The sequence below is a fragment of the Triticum dicoccoides genome, chromosome 2B, assembly GCF_002162155.2.
Source record: "Triticum dicoccoides isolate Atlit2015 ecotype Zavitan chromosome 2B, WEW_v2.0, whole genome shotgun sequence".
In the NCBI taxonomy this organism is placed as follows: domain Eukaryota; kingdom Viridiplantae; phylum Streptophyta; class Magnoliopsida; order Poales; family Poaceae; genus Triticum; species Triticum dicoccoides.
The window spans coordinates 37,294,368-37,314,041 of record NC_041383.1 but is presented as its reverse complement, the minus strand read 5'-3'; the positions used below and the strand labels follow the sequence as shown (position 1 = coordinate 37,314,041).

The 19,674-nt window shown below is 44.5% G+C and overlaps 1 protein-coding gene across 1 annotated transcript; it reads left to right on the top strand.

Annotated features, from left to right (window-relative positions):
* Positions 1 to 7,057: 7,057 nt before the first annotated feature.
* On the top strand, positions 7,058 to 16,494 carry LOC119361987. Its single transcript, XM_037627164.1, has 24 exons — positions 7,058 to 7,275; positions 9,518 to 9,741; positions 9,862 to 9,967; positions 10,596 to 10,697; positions 10,782 to 10,841; positions 10,967 to 11,045; positions 11,215 to 11,365; positions 11,454 to 11,577; positions 11,692 to 11,869; positions 11,985 to 12,013; positions 12,437 to 12,585; positions 12,666 to 12,768; positions 12,870 to 12,965; positions 13,053 to 13,108; positions 13,301 to 13,424; positions 13,665 to 13,727; positions 13,814 to 13,873; positions 14,081 to 14,242; positions 14,977 to 15,047; positions 15,134 to 15,227; positions 15,392 to 15,525; positions 15,613 to 15,696; positions 15,802 to 15,907; positions 16,023 to 16,494. Exons 1-24 carry the CDS (start codon positions 7,087 to 7,089, stop codon positions 16,065 to 16,067), a joined length of 2,589 nt encoding a protein of 862 aa, XP_037483061.1. The 5' UTR covers positions 7,058 to 7,086; the 3' UTR covers positions 16,068 to 16,494.
* Positions 16,495 to 19,674: the final 3,180 nt, after the last annotated feature.

Here is a 19,674-nt window from a genome sequence, read left to right as displayed (position 1 = left end):
ACATCCCCTTAGCTATATCAAGCGCTGGCCCTTCAGTGAGCTTGTTATACAGGGACTTAACCGAAAATTTTCGCGAAGCAGTCAAGCTCCACTCAACCGTGTCAAGCGTCGTCCCTAGACGGTTGACACCGATCTGCTGTATCAGCCATCCCAAGACGCACGCTCTTCGTTCGTAAGGGACCGCATAAAGAGGATCGCCGGAGGATCAGTTCGGATTGCCTCCCCAACCAAGACGTTAGTGTTAGTGGCTATCCGGTATAGGTTGGGGTGGCTTTGCCAAAGGGGGGATGCACCTAGCCAATGGTTGAGCCAAAACCGGGCTGATTGGCCATTGTTAATCTGAAATTTGGCCCCAATGTCAAAATCCGGCTGCACCGCTTGGAGCCCTCTCCAAAACACGGAGCCGTTGGCCGAGGCAGTGAAGGGGTTCCCGTTCGGGAAGTACTTGGCCCTTAACAGCCTCGCCCAGAGCCCCGACTCATCTTGGGCCAACCGCCACCACCATTTGGCAAGGAGGGCGACGTTCATCAGTTTGGAATTGAGTATTCCCAATCCTCTATATTTTTTTGGCCTACAAACAGCCGCCCATTTGACTAGGTGGTATTTCCTCTTGATTCCAGTTCCTTCCCAAAAGAACCTGGCTCTCGGAGTGTCTAGCTTAGCGTGAACGCCGTTAGCTAGTAGGAACATCCCCATTGTGAAAAGAGGAAGAGAAGAGAGGCTCGAGTTCGTTAGAATAAGCCTTGCGGCAGAGGACATTAATCTCCCACGCCACGGGCTTACCCTGTTGGCCACTTTCCCGTACAGGGGCTCCCACTCAAAAATCGAAAGTTTGCGGTGAGATATAGGAAGCCCAAGCTACTTAATTGGAAAGCTCCCCAGCTTGCAATTAAGTAGGTTTGCGACACGTGTGTTGTGTTGGTCTTCCATCCCCATGGTAATGACCTCACTCTTAAGAAAGTTAATCTTGAGTCCGGAGAGGAGCTCAAAAGCTAAAAGCAAGAGCTTTATCGTAGCAATACTATGTTCGTCCGGGTTAAACAGCAGCAAAGTGTCGTCTCCATATTGGAGGTGTGTCACACCACCTGGAATGAGGTGTGGGACAAGCCCCTTGATGTGTCCCACCTCCCTGGCCTTGGACAGCAGGGCAGCCAAAGCATCCGCCACAAAGTTAAAGACGAGAGAGGAGACGGGGTCGCCTTGTCTAAGGCCTTTCCTATTACGAAAAAACTTACCCATATCTCCATTTACAATAACCGAGGTGTTGCCACTCGAGATTAGATGCATGATCCGGTGGATGAACCCTGGCTCAAAACCCTTTTTGAGGAGGATCTCCCATACAAACTCCCAGTTTACACGGTCGAACGCTTTTTCGAAATCTAGTTTGAGGATGACACCCTGGCCCCGCAAACGTTTCAACTCATGGATTATCTCCGTAAGGGCAATAGGCCCTTCCAGGATGTTCTTGCCTTTAAGGAAAGCGGTCTGGCTAGTGCTAATGACACGTTGAGCGACCGGCGCTAACCTAGAGGCATAGGCCTTGGCACATATCTTGAAAGGAACGTTTATGAGCGTGATCGGACGGAACTGCTTAATTGAATCCTCCCCTTTAACCTTGGGGATCAAGCATATAGCCCCATAATTGAGACGCGACAGGTCCACCGAACCAAGGGCGAAACCATTGAGAATCGCTAGAAATAAGACCCTAAGCGTCGGCCAAAACCGTTTGAAGAACTCCACCGGCCAGCCATCCGGTCCAGGAGCCATGTCGTTCTTCATACCAGCTAGCGCACGATCGAGCTCTTGGGGCGAAAAGGTCACCATCAAGGCGTCGTTTTCCTGCTGTGAAACACGCTCGTGCAAACCCCATAAGTCTTCCCTGAGACTTAAACTCTTTGCTTCGGCTGTTCCCAACAGCTGGACGAAGAAATTGAAGATGTGCTTAACTATTTCATTTTGGGTGACCAGGGTCCCTCCCTCCGACTGAAGCCTAAGAATCGTGCTCTTGCTCTTACGGTCATTAGCATAAGCGTGGAAGTAACCCGTGTTGGCATCGCCTTTCACGACCCACTTGACGCCGCCCCTGCGGCGCCAATACTCCTCCTCCACCCTGAGAATAGCCAGGACTTGGTGCTCTAAGGAGTGTCTATACTCCCATTCGTCCCCAGAGAAGGATCTCACATCCGCCTGCGCGTCTAGGAGAGCGATTTCATCCATGATGCGCTCCCTAACCCTTTTAGATTCGCTGCCATGATTGGCCCCCCAACCCCTGAGGAAAGCCCGCAAGGCGGCAGCCGCAGAGGACCAGAACTCTACTGGTCCTCGTTGGCGGCCAACCTGGTTACCAATCAAGGACCAGCGATCCGTGACAAGTTGGCAGAAACCTTCATGTTCGAACCACGCAGTCTCGAAGAAGAATCTACGGCTACGACGCACACTTTCCTCCGCTGAGGATAGGATCAGAGGAACGTGGTCTGATCCAATGCGCGTTTCAGCCACTAAGGTACAGCGGGGAAACAAGACCTCCCAGTCACTTGAACAAAAAACACGGTCAAGTACACATCGCACTGGCTCCCGCTGTTTGTTCGTCCAAGTGTATCTTGCCCCTGTACGCGCAATCTCTCTAAGAGCAGCGGCCGCGATGGCATTATTGAACAAGGACACCCTAGCCCAGTCAATGTTGTCATTGCTCTTGTCCGCCCCCGAGCGGATCAAGTTAAAATCGCCTCCCACCAGAACTGGTAAGTTGGACGCTTGTTTGGCCCCGACCAGAGCTGTGAGTTCTCCCAAGAACTCAAGAGACCTCGCATGATTAGCCGGCCCATACACACTTACGATCACCCAAGAGGCAAGGGAAACCCGGTGACGAACAGTGGCAGCGATATAAAACGAACCAGATTCCCACAGAATAACGTCGCAAGCGTCTTTATTACAGCCCATCAATTGACCACCAGAAAGGCCCACGGAAGGAGTCCAGAACCAATCAAAATGCTGGAGCGGATCGTACGCCAAAAGATCTCTAAACGTAAAATCGGCCTTAATCGTCTCCTGGAGCGCGACAAAGTCGATGCATTCTTTGGACATATACTCTCGTAATTGTGTACGCCGCCCCACATGCCCGCAACCGCGGATATTCCAGAAGATGTATCGCATCAGATGATCCGGTTGCGCAGGCGAACTCCACGGGAGCTAACCGCCTTGGCCACTCGCTTCCTAGCCGGCGCCCGGCTGGAAGAGGGCAAGTCCGAGGCCACCCCGGCCTCGTCTCCCTCGATGGGCAGAGCGACAACACCAGCCCCTACTGGTGCTGAAGACTAGCCGTCCACGAGCTGAACCGCCCCGCCCCTGGCAGCAGCAGCCGCAAGGGCGGCCTGAGCTTCTTCACGCGTGCGCACTAACGGAATAATGTCCAAAGTCGAAGAATCTAGCGCAACGCCACTATCGTGAAGTATCTCAGCAAGATGCTCGTCGGAAAAAGCATTCAGAATCTTAAAAGAAGGGGTAGGGTTACCTGCAACATCCATGTTTTTGTCAGCAGCACGGAGCTTGGCACTTTCCAGAGAAGTCATGTCCCCAAGCTTGGCCTTGGCGCGTGCGCTTGGAGCCCGAGACGCCGCCGGGGTTGCCCTTGAACGCTTGGCCTTGGCTGCCGGCCCTGAAGCCACCAAAGTCGCCCCCAACTCGCCCCCAGCGCCGCCGCCGACCCCGCTGCAGCCGTGTCCACCATCTTGCACCCAGCCTTCCGCCCAGCAGTCTTCTTGGCCTGGCGGCCGGAGCCGCTCGACAGGCGCCTGTCCGAGGCCGGAGTGGGGACCAAGTCCATGAGGACGCAGTCCAACCCCGAGCCCCCTCCGCCCTCTAGAGAGGCAGGCAAGGCCTCGGTCTCCATGGCCACCAGCGACAGAGGCATTGTCGCATTCCCAAGCACTTCGAAGGACGGGTCCAGAGAGCGAGCAAGGGGGGGAAGGCTTACGGTCGTGTCCTGAGTCGCGATCACCCCCAGTTTCTCCCAAGTCTCAGTATCTATTGAAGTGTCTTGGATGCTATCTTCATGCTCGTCTGCCAGCTCTGCCATCACTGCATCTTGGCCAACCACCCTCGCACCGGAGCCAGCCGCCTCCTTCTGTGGCACCACCGACGAAGTTATGGGCACAATCGCACCAGTGGCAGCCACCTTGGAGGAATTGCGCGCGTGTGGCCCAGGCTTGTGAGGCCCGCCCTTGCCATGCTGGCTGTCAGGCGGGGGAGCGGAGGGGCCCGCCCCCGGAGCCCCTCCCCCGACCCCCAGCCGCCATGGCAGCTGCTCCAGCTCAACCCTGATCTGGTACCCTTTGTGGTTGAACCAGACCTCCACTGTGCCATTCAGCTTGGCCGGAGTCTTGCAAGCCAGTGTCATCCTCACCGGACCCAATTTAATGATGGAGAGCTCATCGACCATGATAGGCCGCCCCAACATCTTGAAATCCTCCTTGATTCGCTCGATCTTGCGATGTTTCTCAGGGATCCCATGAAGCCGCACCCATGCTTCTGGCATCACCATTGGTGGGATCACCTCGTGCACCACATCTCGCACCCTAGCGGTGATGTCGTGAATAGAGAGGAACTTGCCACTTGTCCGAGCCATATGGAGGAGATCTGCAGAGGGGAAAACCACCATGAAATCGTCTTCACCCACTTGAGTGACTTGCCAGTCCCAATCCCCCGTGACCATGTGGTTGAGCTCTTGCTTGAGGACCCGCAGGTTCCGGCGGCCCGGCTCTGCAGAGAGAATCGCAGCATTGCCGACCGAGAGCTGCCGTGGACCCTCGGACTCTTCCTCCTCTTTGAACTGCAGACAGAAGAAGCCCTCCCCTGAAATTGCGCTTCCCATGATCTCCAGGCTTGGCTGTTGACCCCTCGTCGGACAGTGCGCAGATGCATGTCCCTCTTCCTTGCATAGCACACATAAGGGCTGAAATTTGCACTTGGACTGATAGTGACCTAGCCTTCTGCACTTGAAGCACTCCACATCCAGCGCCTCCGATGCGTCCTCCACCGGAATGGGCTCGCCCGCTGTGCCCTTCACACCAGGGGGAAGAGACACCGCCAAAGGTTCGGTCGCCGCCCTGGGCTTCTTGGCCAGAGGATCCCCATGGCCACCACCATAGTTGGGGAGATCCGCTGGCTTGCGCTCAAGCTCCCGGCGCCGAGCCATCTCCTTTTTCTTCTTTGTTCGCTCCTGCTGCTGGATCCACCAAGGGGGAGGAGGACCCCAATCCCCCTCGCGCCCCTCTTGCTCGTGGCTCCGCTCAGATCTGCCGCTCGGTCTTGCACGCATCTCCTTCTTCGCCTTCTCCCACAGGTCGCGCTCACGCCACCGCTCCCCATCCGAGACCGGAGGATACATTGGCGTCTTCTCCGCATGCCGCCCGCTCATCACCGCCGCCGCAAACGAAATGGAGAGAGGAGGTGCGGAGATGGGATGGATGGAGCGAGCGAGGTGAGCCCAGCGCCGCACCTCTTTTCTGGATGCAGGAAACCCTAGCGAGGGGTCGAGGCATCCACGGCGCAGCCATAAATAAGCGCCAGCACTGGGCCGAGGCCGAGGTAGGCCCGACGCGGGCCGGTCATAACCAACAGGCCCACATAGAGCTAGCCCCCCGGGCCCAGGAGGCACACTGTCCCCCACTTGACTTGGGCCGCCGACCCCCACCAGCCTTGGTGAGTGGGCCGGCCCACGGTCTACCTGCCCCTCGACGGCCCCGGTCCCAGTGTCGGCAACCCTAGCCTCAAGGGAGACAGATCCATCCGCCGCTGCCTGTGGCACGGCCGCCGTCGCCGCCAGCACCCGACCGACCACCGCCGACGCCGGCAGGCACAGCCACTCCACCTCCGAGTCCACTGGAGCCAGGAGTGCAGCCGCCGCCCTCTCCCGGATGCCCCGCGCGGCACCCCCAGGAGACGCCGATCCCCTGCCCGGAGTCAAAGAGGGTCTCCATGCACGGACTGCGACCTCGCGCGACCCCGTCCGCCCGGAGCGAAACGGCGGCGCGCCCTCGCGGCGCCGCTCCCCTGCACGTGCGCACATGCCACAAAATCACCCAGCGACGGCCTCGCCAGCGCCAGATTCCCAGCCTCCGCCGCCGAATCCACGTCCTCCTCGTCCTCCGAATCGAACTCGGCCAGCGCCTAGAAGCGGCCTCCCACTGACGCCAGCGCCGCGCCTGCCCCCATGGCCGGCCCCGCCATCGGCGGAGAGGAGCTAGCGCCTCGCCGGACCACCTCCCAGCCCTCGCTGGCCGGAGCCAAAGGCGACCGGGGCGGGGAGCCCGGGCCGTCGCCAGGAGGAGAGCCTAACGGTCCGCTCATTTCGAACCTGTTATTTTCTAGGTAACCGGAGCACTAAACAAAAACAATGGACATGAAATGGATCACTGAGCATGGACGCGCTGGACAACCAACAGCCACATCCTGCAGCTACACGATTCTGAGCACACAGTTTATTTTTTAGCTCACTGAGCAGACAGATAAAAATATCCAGGGAAAGACCGAAGGATGTGGGCCGTCGTCCTCAGAAGATCCGTATGTCCATGCGCGTGTTGGCCCACGCTCTTCATCGAGCTGCCAACTGCAGCGGCAGATGCATGTGCGAGTTGCCAAGAAGAGACGGAATGCATGTGAGCCATTTCTGGCGTGTCCCGTTTCTTAAAAGATTTGAAATCAGATCGGATCACAGAGGTTGTATTACGTGGAGGCATGGCTTGCAAGTTGTACGCGGCTATTGCGTCCCTGCTGCCACGAGGATCCTCACTCTCAACATGCATGTCGATTATGCTTCAGACTTTCAGTACTACTCCCTCTGTTTCCAAATAGTTGTCTTTCTAGGCATTTCAAATAGACTCAACGTACAGATGTATGTAGACATATTTTAAAATGTAGATTCACTCATTTTGCTCCGTATGTAGTCATTTATTGAAACCTCTAGAAAGACAAAATATTTAGGAACGGAGGGAGTATATATGTACTGTACTATATATAATAACAGGTAGGTTGTGATAGGACATCAAAAATCCACCCAAGTGACCACCTAGAGGAAGAGCTAGCGAGATGAGAGTTGCGGTGGTGGGAGCCGGGTTGAGCGGGCTGGCAGCGGCGCAGGAGCTCGCGGCGAGCGGCGGCGCTCGCGTGACTGTGTACGAGAAGGAAGACTGGCTTGGCGGGAGTGCCAGGACCGTGCCCGTCGACGACGGCGCCGGCCTCGTCCACCTCGACCTTTGCCCCATGGTCTTCAACCAGGTGTAGTACTTCTTTCATCCTGCATTAATTCAATGATTCTCTCACTCTATTCAATAATTTAGTGATCCCGTCTTGTGTCATGGCAAAATCTTTTAACCCGATTAGATTCGAACAACCTGATACAAGGACAGGGCGAGTTTCACTGGAATCTCACTACATCTAGGTTCTTAACAGTCGACATTCAGAGGTTGCAGCGGATAATGACAATAAAATTTGGAATTAAAAAATTCCACCAAAAACTAAAATATTCATGTGGTATCTTCGGAGGAGAGTTGTGCTAACCAAAGACAACCTCACCCGTAGCAATTGGCCCTTTAGCAAGAAATTTAGTTTTTGTACTCATGACGAGACAATAAAATGCCTCTTTTTCCGGTGCTAGTTTGCGCGTTCTACATGGTCAGTCATTCAAATATCGTCCAATTTGTATCCGCCAAAAAGTGTTGCCTATATTTTTGGTCATTGATTGACAGTATTATAAATAGGTTCACAACGTGGATAAGGGTGGGAGCATATGCCTTGTTACTGTCGCTCTCGCTGTGTAGAAATGATTTGGTTTGTAGAAGCAAAAACACTTCTCCTTTGCAGGTTATTTTCCGCTGTATGCACTGGCTTCATACGTGGTGTATTCTACATCGAACGAAGTATAAACCGTTGTTCAAGGCGGTGTGTATGAGGTTGGAGATGGTGGCCATGGAGGTTTTTACCCAACATGGATGGTAGCATAACTCCGGATCGGTCCACCGCCTCCTTCAAGATAGGCATAGTGTCGGTCCTATATGAATTTTCTGCTGCTGATATGTTGTTTTATATTTTCTTTTGTCAGATTGTCGGTCTTTGGCCATGTGCATCTTAGTTGTGCAGAGACCATGTGTTGCTTATCATGCTATATATCCGCTTGATGCTACATTTTGAGTTAATAAAAGTGCCTTTTATCAAAAAATAAAACTACTCCCTAGAGCATGTCCAGATAGACAACTAGAAGTACTCTAATTAGATCATCTACTTTTTTGGGACTAATTATATCATCTAGTTGAAGTGACTTCACATACTTTATTTCATATATATACCCCACAACCAGTTAGTACATAGGATCCCACAAGTAAATAATCCGACAAGAATATGATAATCTTATTTTGCCAAATACCCATGTTATCGTTCCTACCTAGGGAAGGCACGTCTATTGTATTATTAATAAGGATAAGGCTCATTTGACTCGAAGGATTTCATAGCATTTTTAGAGAATTTGTATTGATCCTAATCTTAGGAGTCAAAGTACTAAGAACCATTCAACTAACTGAATTCAAAATATTGTCAAAATTAGTTTAACTAATGGAAAATATCCATATACTCCCTTCATTCCATAATTTAGTGCATATAGATTTTTTAAAAAGTCAAACCTCATAAATTTTGACAAAGTTTGTTGAGAAAGAGATTTACATATAGAATGTCAAACATACATCATTAGATTAATCATGAGATTTAGTTTCATATTTTATATATTTGGTACTATAGATATGAAATATTTTCTCTGTAAAATCGATCAATGTTGCAAAGTTAGTTTTTTTAAGAATTTTGTAAGCCCTACATTATGGAATGAAGGGAGTGTTACAAAAAAAGAAAGAAAAATTGCATGCACCTCAATATAAATTTAAAGTAATAACATGAAATATCTACATTTAAAACCATTTTGATATATTTATTTTCAGTTAAAACATTTTAAAAATATTTTCAAAATTGGCTTAGCTATTGACAAATATTTCTATAATGCAAAAGTAAAAAATATTCTTATGTTTAATTTGAAAAGTTCATTTGATGTATAAAAATGTCCCATTATACGTTTTATGTATTGTAAAATAGAGTTCATGTTTTTCAAAAGAGGGATCATGTTTTTGAAAATAGTTATCCATGCATGTATATATGAATAACAAAAAAAATGTAAAATGTACACAAATACAAGAAGAGAAAAGAAAGTAAATACATAAACAAATAAAAGGATAAAACAATTTTATTTTGTTTACATAAGCTAATGATTATGTTGGAAATGGAATTTCACTTCTTTCACATTTGTACCTATATAATGATATTTAGGTATGCCTATCATCTTAACTACTATGACTCGTAACAGAATGTCTAACCTCTTAATGAACACAAAATATATTTTAGACATTTTAAACATGTGTTAAACTGTGATAAAAAAACATGTGTTAAACTTGTTATAGTGTTATATTATGCATTGAACCAGGCAACATGTCCCAACATGATGCAATTGTTAGAGTTTCTCGGGTTGGAAATTGAAAGAACGGAGATACCTTTCTCGGTGAGCATAAAATTGGATAATGGAAGCCAATGCTACTGGAGCACTAGCAATGGTATCTCAAGCCTTTTGGCACAAAAGAGCAATGCATTACGGCCTAACTTTTGGTGCATGATCCGTGAGATAATTAAGTTCAAGACCGACGTGCTCGGGTAAGCAATCCAGTCAACTGGTTATCTTGATTGAACCAAAGTTAAAAACTTACTGTACATATTTTTGTGGCATATTATGTGCAGTGATTGATTAATTTATTGTCTGCTTTGGAATTGAAGGTACCTGGATTATTATGAAAGTAACCCTGATCTTGATCAAAATGAAACTTTGGGGCAATTTGTTCAGTTGCATGAATATTCACACCTTTTTCAAGAAGCTTATCTTGTACTATTTCGAACCGACTTACTTCCTTTTTATTTAACTAGCAATTATTTATGGATTTCCCCCTAATTTTGATTTAAAATGTTTGAATTCAACCTTCTTATTGACTTTCAAATCTTTTATTATTCTTGTCATTCCAAGCTAGAAAGGAGTATACTCACATTATGGAGCTGCAATTACTTTTTATACCGACATTTTAGAAAAAAACATCAAACTGATATATTTTCATAGAATAGTAGATATTATAGACTCCCCATGATAGGTTTACAATATTTAGATTGGCAAAGCTTTATAACTTTTAATATATGCTATTTAGGAGGTCAGCAGGTTTGAAACAGAGAAATTTCCACCAAAAAGAAATCTATCTCCCCCGGAAAGAAAAAATATTTCTAGAAATATCGATTTGAATGCTGATTTCCTAAGAAAATATAACTTAATTAATTAATGCATATGAGAAAAAAATACGCTTGTTATTTAGATCTGAACCCAATATTTTCTATGAATATAGTTTTTTTTAAAGAGTGCATTTCCATTTTATTTTTACTATTATAAACTTCGATTTTACATTGGATATGTGTGTGTGTGTGTGTGTGTGTGTGTGTGTGTGTGTGTGTGTGTGTGTGTTCTGCAGATTCCTATATGCACATCTGTTTGGTGTTCTCCATCACAAGGAGTTCTGGGGTTCTCTGCTGTCTCTGTGCTGTCATTTTTCCGAAACCATGACCTTTTTCAGGTGAACTTTGTTCGGACACATATGTTACTTTAACATTGCTGTCATGGTTGTGCATTTGAAGGCTAACTAATTTATTTTGTTCAGTTGTTTGGGCACCCTGAGTCCTTCATTGTCAAGGGTTGTTTGCAGTCATTTGTAGACAAGGTATGTTGGCCCTCAGCCCATACAAAGTTAGCATCGTTATATAGTTGGAATAGATCATTCGAACATGATATTATTAAAAACTTTAGCATTGCTGACCGAGGAATGCAACCATTGCGCACTCGCAGGTAAGAGTGGAACTAGAAGGCATGGGTTGTCGAATTAAGACCAGCTGTGCAGTCAAATCTGTTTCATGTGATGACGGAGGTACATGTTTTTTTATTTCATCTGGATGGCGATTGAACAACTTACAGGCTGTTTGGTTCTTAAGTAGTGTCATTCTTTCTGTAATTTGGTTCATATATACTTGCCTACACAAATGATTTTTCATCTTGTTATGGACGCACTTGATGACACATTGTTCCATTGCTCGCAGGTGGTTATAGAGTCCAAGAGGAGGATGGTTCAGAAGAAATTTATGACAAAGTCATACTTGGGATTCATGCTCCAGCTGCTCTGAAAGTACTAGGTGCTGAAGCTACACATGAGGAATTGAGAATTCTTGGTGCTTATCAGTATGTCTGCAGGTAATGCGTGCCTTTCATTAGTTGATGAATAATAGATCTTAGTGTGATCTGATATATCTATTGACTGCTGAAAATTTTTATGTTACAGTGATGCATACCTCCACTGTGATAAAAGTTTGATGCCACAAAATTTATCTGGATGGAGCGCCTGGAACTTTCTGGGGGAAACAAGCAGGGATATGTTTGTTACCTACTGGCTAAACCTGATTCAGGTACATCCTATGATTTTTATATGCATGATAAATTTATAATACATAAATTTAAATGGTGGCATATACATAGAGGGGTTGCTAATTTTAGCATATTTGCTTTATCTGGCCTTCTAGAACATTGAATCTGCTAAGACATTCCTTGTGACGATCAATCCACCTCGTGTTCCGGATCATGTACTACTTAAATGGTGTGTGAGCCATCCTGTTCCGTCTGTGGCTGCTGTGAAGGAATCTATGCAGCTTGATCAGATCCAGGGGAAGAGAGGAATATGGTTCTGTGGGGCATATCAAGGTAACTTCTTAGAGTGTAAATAAGAAGGCATTTGTTCTACAACTATTGCCATTTATGGTTGAAATGAGCTAAAAGAAAACTAGTTCTTAATTATCTCATCTGCCTTGAATCACAGGTCATGGTTTCCACGAATACGGACTGAAGGTATTTTCATGCGTACCTAGTCTTTCTGCACCTTTTGAAATAACATGTCTTGCCTATAGAGCCATATACTGTTCTATCCGAGGGATGAGAGGGACAGAACCTGAGGCTTGGATTCGATCTGCACTAGTTAATTTTTCTGATTGCATTATTGCATAACGCTAATGTATATGCCAAGTTGATGACCTCCTTGCTCATATAAACTTATTTCAAACATATGTAATGGTACCTCAGTCTACCTTATTGGTAAAGTAACTAATCCAACCATTCGTTAGCATTAATCAGCTTAACGTCCAAACTACTCGGCTAGTGGCTGGGTCTACCAATACGTCATGTACATTTTAGTGTCACTTGCATTATTAGCCAGAATTTTTCATGTAATAGTTATAACGGTCTGTTTGTGTGGGACATGTCTCATTGGTGTAGGCTGGCAAAGCAGCAGCTCAAGGTGTGCTTGGAAAGAAATGTGACATTCTGGTGATCCCAAAGCAGATAGTCCCATCGTGGACCGAGGCCGGGGCACGTCTTCTGGTAGCAAGATTTCTTAACCGATCGATATCCATCGGAAACTTGATGTCAGTTCTTGTGTCAAGCCGTATGCTAGTTATGCCGCATCTAATTATCTTGATTTCTTACCTTTATAGTTATCTTTCAGATTGCTTGAAGATGGAGGCAGCATGCTTAGCTTCGGAAATGTTAGTTGCAAACACCATGTAAAATCAGTCCTGCGAGTTCATGACCCAATGTTCTATTGGAAGGTATGTGCCTACACATGGGTGCATGCCTGAGGTTTGCTATTGTACTGCACTGCAATTGCTCGATATAATCTTCTCACTCGGACAACTTTGGCATATCTCAGGTTGCAACAGAGTCTGACCTTGGTTTGGCAGATGCCTACATTAACGGTTGGTGCTCTTTTGCTGATAAAAAAGAGGGCCTTCTGAATCTGTTCCTGGTAAAACTATATCATAGTCCAGCTTGGGCTATATCTCCTCATCTTTTTTTTTTCCTCACATTAAATCTGGGATTCATTTCTCTACAGATTTTTATAGCCAACAGAGATGCACCTAAGAGCAGTAGCAACGTTGTCAGCAAAAGGTTTCAAAACCTTTGATTCTCCACCATGCTCGTTTGACCAAAGTGAAGACTTGTACTCCCTCCGTTCCAAAATAGATGACCCAACTTTGTACTAACTTTGTACTAAAGTTAGTACAAAGTTGAGTCATCTATTTTGGAACTGGGGGAGTACTAAGCAGTAACTAATCATGTCTATAACTGTATTGTTGGCAGGGGTTGGTGGACACCTATGCTTCTAACCGCTGGGCTGGCATCTGCTAAATATTTTTTGCGCCACACCTCAAGGAAGAACTCTGTAACACGAACTCGTCGAAATATCTCACAACACTATGATCTGGTCAGTACACGTGTTTCTTCCATTTTGTCATTACACTAGTGTAACCAGTTTCTTCGCCCCAATTGGTAATATGAGAGTTACTACAGATGCTATTGATTTCTTTGAATCTTAAACTCTATATGTCTGTACCGAACCATCTATGTATATATTTCTGTGGTCCTTGATGCATATTGCCGTAAATCATTATTAACTCACCAATGAGTATTAAAAATTATTTTCCTGTCGTATATGTGTGTTCAGGGCAATGATTTCTTCTCGCTTTTTCTGGACAAAACGATGACATACTCTTGTGGAATTTTCAAGGTTTGTCAATCATGTGGTTTGCTGCTGCAGTTTGTAAACTAACTTCAGTAATGTTGTTAACATAAGGGCTGCAATTAATTTTTTAGAGGGAGGATGAAAGCTTAGAGGAATCCCAGATACGTAAACTGAACCTTCTAATTGACAAGGTAATACAATCATACCTCTAGAGATAACGTCAGGAACATTTAGTTCAGTACTCCCTCTGTATCATAATAGTATAAGACTAATTTTGACACTATGCAGTGTCAAAAAATGTCTTATATTTTGATACAGAGGGAGTACTTACCAGTGAGTTAGAAGGTGTTTCCCTGATCTGATGGTGTTTCAATCTTGTAACTTGCATTTAATCAAAGGCGAAAGTTGAGAGGGATCATTATGTCCTTGACATCGGCAGCGGCTGGGGCAGCTTAGCAATACAAGTGGTCAAGCAAACTGGCTGCAAATACACTGGAATAACATTGTCGGAGGAGCAGCTTAAATATGCTCAGGGAAAAGTTAAAGAAGCTGGCTTAGAGGTTAGTCATGTGCTACTGCTTCCGCTACACGGTATCCAATTTGTTACCTGTTGTGCATAGCGGTATGGAGTCTGAATAGAGAAAGATCAAGAATCCTTTCGACGTTGCGCATTAGCAAATTTATATTTGAAGTGATATAGTTCATTAAATTCATATCATTTCAGAAAAGGTATCTATTTTTTAGATTAGTCAGCAAGCATTTTCATGTATTCATATTGTTTAGTAAAAATAACCATAAGAACATTTTGGGACGAAATGTCAAAGTGAATCTCGATCCAAAACGTGAGATGTATAAAAAAGAAAAAAAAAGCATACATTTAATGTTGATATTTTACCCTCCTCTTTGCATTTCCTTGTATAAGATGCAAATGTCATTGAGAACCGAGCGGTGCTCGGTTAGCTCGCTCCAGCACTAGCCTGTGAGCTCGCAAAGCCACGTTTGAGGTGCAGCCTCCGCACCACTTCTAACTAAACAACATGGAGTTAATTAAGGGAGGGAACAATCCCGCTTTAACCAGTTTCTTTTTTTACAAATGTAATTGCGCTAATATTCTGATAGAATCAGATTACCTTTACTCCCTTTTGTCTAGAAATTCTATCCAATAGAGCATTGTCTAATCAAGTCAACTATTGTTATAGTTTTGGGCCTGCTAGGTATGGGAGTAGGACATTATACGTCAGAATGCACAAATTTTACCTGACAAATATATACTATTTTTCCCACTAATTCTCAGGATCACATAACTTTCCTGCTGTGCGACTACCGTCAGATACCAGCTCGCAAATATGACAGAATCATAAGCTGGTAAGAATACTACAGATATGATCTCGTATATATGTCCATGTATGTGTGGGTGGTAGCAAATTACGTATCCCTCTTCTGTAAATCAGCGAGATGATCGAACATGTTGGCCATGAATACTTGGACGCATTTTTTACCTGCTGCGAGTCTCACTTGGCTCAAGATGGCATTTTTGTCCTACAGGTCCGATGCTAATCTTAATTGTTTAACAGCACTAATGCTAAAAAATTCACTGAAAATATCTGCCTCTATGAGGAGGTTGTTGGCTCTAATTGCCAACATACCTTAACTTTATTCACTCATGAACTAATTTTCATCTCCATATGTACACTTATGGGTCCATTCAGGCCATCACCATGCCGGACGAACTCTACGAGGAATACATTAGAAGCCCAGGCTTCATAAAAGAATACATTTTCCCTGGGGGTTCACTTCCTTCTTTATCCCGGATAACATCTGTGTCCGCCTCTGCTAGACTCTGGTATGTTTAACATCAGTCGGATCGATGCTTAATTCGATACTAATGGTGGATCAATCTCCACTCACACTGGATACACATTGAGTGCAGCATAGAGCACCTCGAAAATATTAATGGCGACCAGTATTACCTGACTCTGAGGAGCTGGAGGGACAACCTAATGGCCAACAAAGAGTAATTACCACTATGCATCCATTAACCTTGTAAATTCGCCACAAAGTACATATACACATGCATAGTGTTGTCGTGGTATCACTCCTAATTTCTGTCCCTTTGCAGTGAAATTTTGGCACTGGGCTTTGATGACAAGTTCATCCGTGTATGGGAGTACTACTTCATATACTGTGCAGCGGGTTTCAGAACAAGGACACTTGGAGATTACCAGGTGTGTGGACCTATTATATTCTGTGTATATGTGCGTATATGTAGATGACTTCATACTTTTTACTCTATGTATTCACCGGGATGTCGCACTCCCTATGTGTATCTACTGCATGCAGGTTGTGTTTTCTCGTCCGGGCAACAATAAGCTGGCCCTGGCTTGAGAACTGATCCTTGATCCTCTTCACTCAGCTACCAAGCTATGTGTATCTAGCGCTCATCTTAATCCTTGATCCTTGATCTTGTCAGTTCTTTCAAAGTTTGCAGCTGGGCTCCCGGTGGCCTAAGAGTGGTTTTTATCTGTGTTGCTTTAATGGTTCATGTGGTTTGTACGGGCAGTGTGTTCTGCTCATGTATCTTTTGTTGCAAAAATTTCAGTTATTTCCAAAATAGTAGTGTAGTATTGTTGCTCCAGAATCCTATGAGAAAGAGTTAGTTCACCTGTTTTAGCTGTTACCAGATACCAGTTCTTTACCATACTTTTAGCATTGACCCCCTTTCTTCTACCATGTACCTTTTTCTAGAGGTTATAGGAGACGTTGATTATGCTATTGTGCATGATTCCTCAACACGTTATCCAGTTGTTTTGTTCATAATGGAGGTACACTTGCAGCGGAACCAAGAGCTTTTCTAGAAATATAATTCAAGCCACATGACAAATTGTTTACATAATCATCCAATATGAAAGATCATGGTTAGGACAATAGCATTATGGTTCACGCCCCAACATGGATAATAACCTACATCCCGCCACGAGAGTATATTGATACGAGGGATTATGAAGAACAAGAACTGGATTCCATCTACAAAGCTAAGTATTGTGAGAATAGCAATCTAAATGGCCTCTTTCTTCGGGGTGTCCAAGCCCATTTATAGAGAGATCTTATTCGACAAAAAGTGTTCAACCTTTGGAATTATATGATATGATCTAGTCTCCCAACCAACTAAGTCATTATCTTCTAGTTACTATTGGAACCCGTAATTACCACATCCATCGATATCTCTCCCAAATATATACCTACCTGCATCCATCCATATCTCTCCTGAGTACCTACCTTGCCATGACTTGGTGTGGGCCCTGGGGGACTCTAAGCATTTGTAGGTTGACATGGTCTATCTATACCCATGAGTATCCACCTGTGAGTTTAATGCTATTCACAGACAAATGTAAATAATCACTAGTGCAGAACCGGCCTTTAGTGCCGGTTCGTAACGGCCTTTAGTGCTGGTTCTCCAACCGGCACTAAAGAGTGGGGACTAAAGGTCCTCCCCCCCTTTAGTACTGGTTCGTCACGAACCGGCGCTAAAGTGCGAACACGTGGCACGAGCCAGGCCCGGGTGCGCGTAGGGCTTTAGTACCGGTTGGTAACACCAACCGGTACTAAATGTTTGGGTGTTTTTTTTAATTTTTGCTTTAGTTTTGTGTTTTCAATTTAATTTAGTGATTGTTTTACATTATAATGAGTTGTTAAATCATTAGGTGAAAGTACCGCAGATTAGTTTCGACTGTGATCAAGTATATATATATATATGCCATATCGATATTATATACTTGATCACCTAATTAGGTGATCAAGTATAATATATATGGATATGGCATATATATAGTTGATCACTTAGGTAGGATCCATCCAGCTGAAACTAATATGTGGGTTCTTTCATTAAATGATATAATAATTACTCATCATATCATCATATTATTAATATAAGAACTCTTGCATCATATCATCAACATACTCTAGAGCTAGCTAGCTAAAAATCATCATAGTCGTCATTATCACTATTTAATCATCATAGTCATTACCGCTATCAAATCACCACCAACAGTAGCTTAAAGAAGAAACATTCACTTGTACCAGAAGCAAAAATATTATCGAGTTCAACATGATTGTCATGATATTATAAGCGTTCATATATAACACCACAAAAGCAAATCACTCTTTGAGATTAAGTTTAGAACAAAGAACACGGACATGAAAGGACAAGTACTAAGAGCAGCATGCTAAATCACTCCTGCTAGCTACTCTCTCTCTGGTAAAATAGCATAGAACATGTATAGCTCTCCTGATTCATCAAACTGGAGCATGCAGATGAACCTGTCTCCTAATCGTGGGTTGCGCTTCTCATTGCTGCCCCCTAGTACTTCTCTGCGATCGTTAACAATTTTCCTCTAATCTTTCACTATTAAGCATTTATCGCTTCTAGAAATCCTGAATGCATTAATGTGCAATGCAGGATATCTTGGCCGTAAGCTAACAATTGACATGCGACCTTTAGTCTCGATCCCCTGAGGCACAACTGTCATCGAGAGTCCCTGTTGAAGAACATCGTATAGTACTTAATTAATATACTTAGCAATGAAAGTTTAGCAAAAATATTATGTATGCAAAAGATGCACTAAGGACAAATTGTAAAAATCTTACCATCATTCCTAAATAGATGTGACCGTAGTTCAATACCATCACTATTGGTCACACATTTTGAGTACTAACATTTCTAAGTGCAGGAAGAAAATTTGTCTTGACAGTATGAAGATCCTCAAGCCATGAAACATAATGACTTATCTCCTCGCAGTTTAGTTCAGCTCCGGGACAATAGTAGGTCCTGTCTACCAAGCGCCGGACATGTTTGGTTGAATGGAGATAAGCTGTCAATATAAATTATAGTTGTCAATTATTTTTGAATAAGCAATATGAAAGACAAGAATATAGTTGAGAAGAACTCACATAATGGTAGAATTGGAGGCGTCTGCACATTGACCCATATGTCTCTATTACCTTCAATATCATCTTCCGGACGAATATCAAAGGTGATAACCATACCAGGCTCAAATGCATAAGTTTTGCATAGTGCTTGCCAAGTTTTGCATTCAAAATAGGTGTATGTGTGTGCATTGTATAGTTTGACGTTGAAAGTATAACCATGCTCAGTTTTCAGGTAAACTCTCTTTACCTCCATAGCTTCAATATCATTGAAACCTATCTTATCCAAGACAAAAATTCTTGCATGGCAGGGGATGCGCTAGTAGAATAGTGAAAATTAAAAATTATAAGTCAGGCAAATGAAGCATATATATAAGTCATGCTTAATTACAAAAACAAACACTTGTCGTTGTGACTTACTGTATCAAATTTGAAGGTCTCATCCAGCTTGATGCTGAATCGCCTATCATCAACAAGGAAATTTCTGTCGCACTGGCCACGCTGGTCTTCACAGTATTCGCACATAATGAATTTTTTTCCGTCGTCAGACGACATTTCCTATGTTCATATAGGCGAAACATTAAACACTTATTAATTCAACTAATTCAACTAAGCATTTAAGAAAAATAAACTAGTTATATTAATTCAAACAATCTCATATACCTAAATTTTAATTAGTTCAAATAATCTCATATTCCTAAATTTTCTTGCTAAAAATAAACTAGTTCTATTAATTCAACTAGTTCAACTAAGCATTTACTAAAAATAAACTAGTTCTAATTCATCTAACATTAACATTTCTACCATTCTAAAAATAAACTAGTTATATTAATTAATTCATCTAAACAATAGGAAACAGAAAATAAGTAAAAAAATATGTGTGTCCGTGTGTGTGTATGTGTGTATACGTTCATGTGTGTAGTGTACATGTGTGTGTATGTGTGTGTGTATGCGTGTGCTTATGTGTGTGTGTGTATGTGTGTGTGTGTGTGTGGTACGATCGAGCGGGCATATGGGCGGCGGGGGCTGCGACGACGGGCGGCGAGTGCGGCGGGGACGGCCGGCGACG

Excerpts from the sequence above, each read along its gene's own strand:
- LOC119361987 (XM_037627164.1), top strand. The coding sequence starts at position 7,087 with ATGAGAGTTGCGGTGGTGGGAGCCGGGTTGAGCGGGCTGGCAGCGGCG. Across the intron at positions 12,014-12,436 it reads TCCACGAATACGGACTGAAG|GCTGGCAAAGCAGCAGCTCA; the intron begins GTATTTTCATGC and ends TCATTGGTGTAG. Across the intron at positions 15,697-15,801 it reads AACCTAATGGCCAACAAAGA|TGAAATTTTGGCACTGGGCT; the intron begins GTAATTACCACT and ends GTCCCTTTGCAG.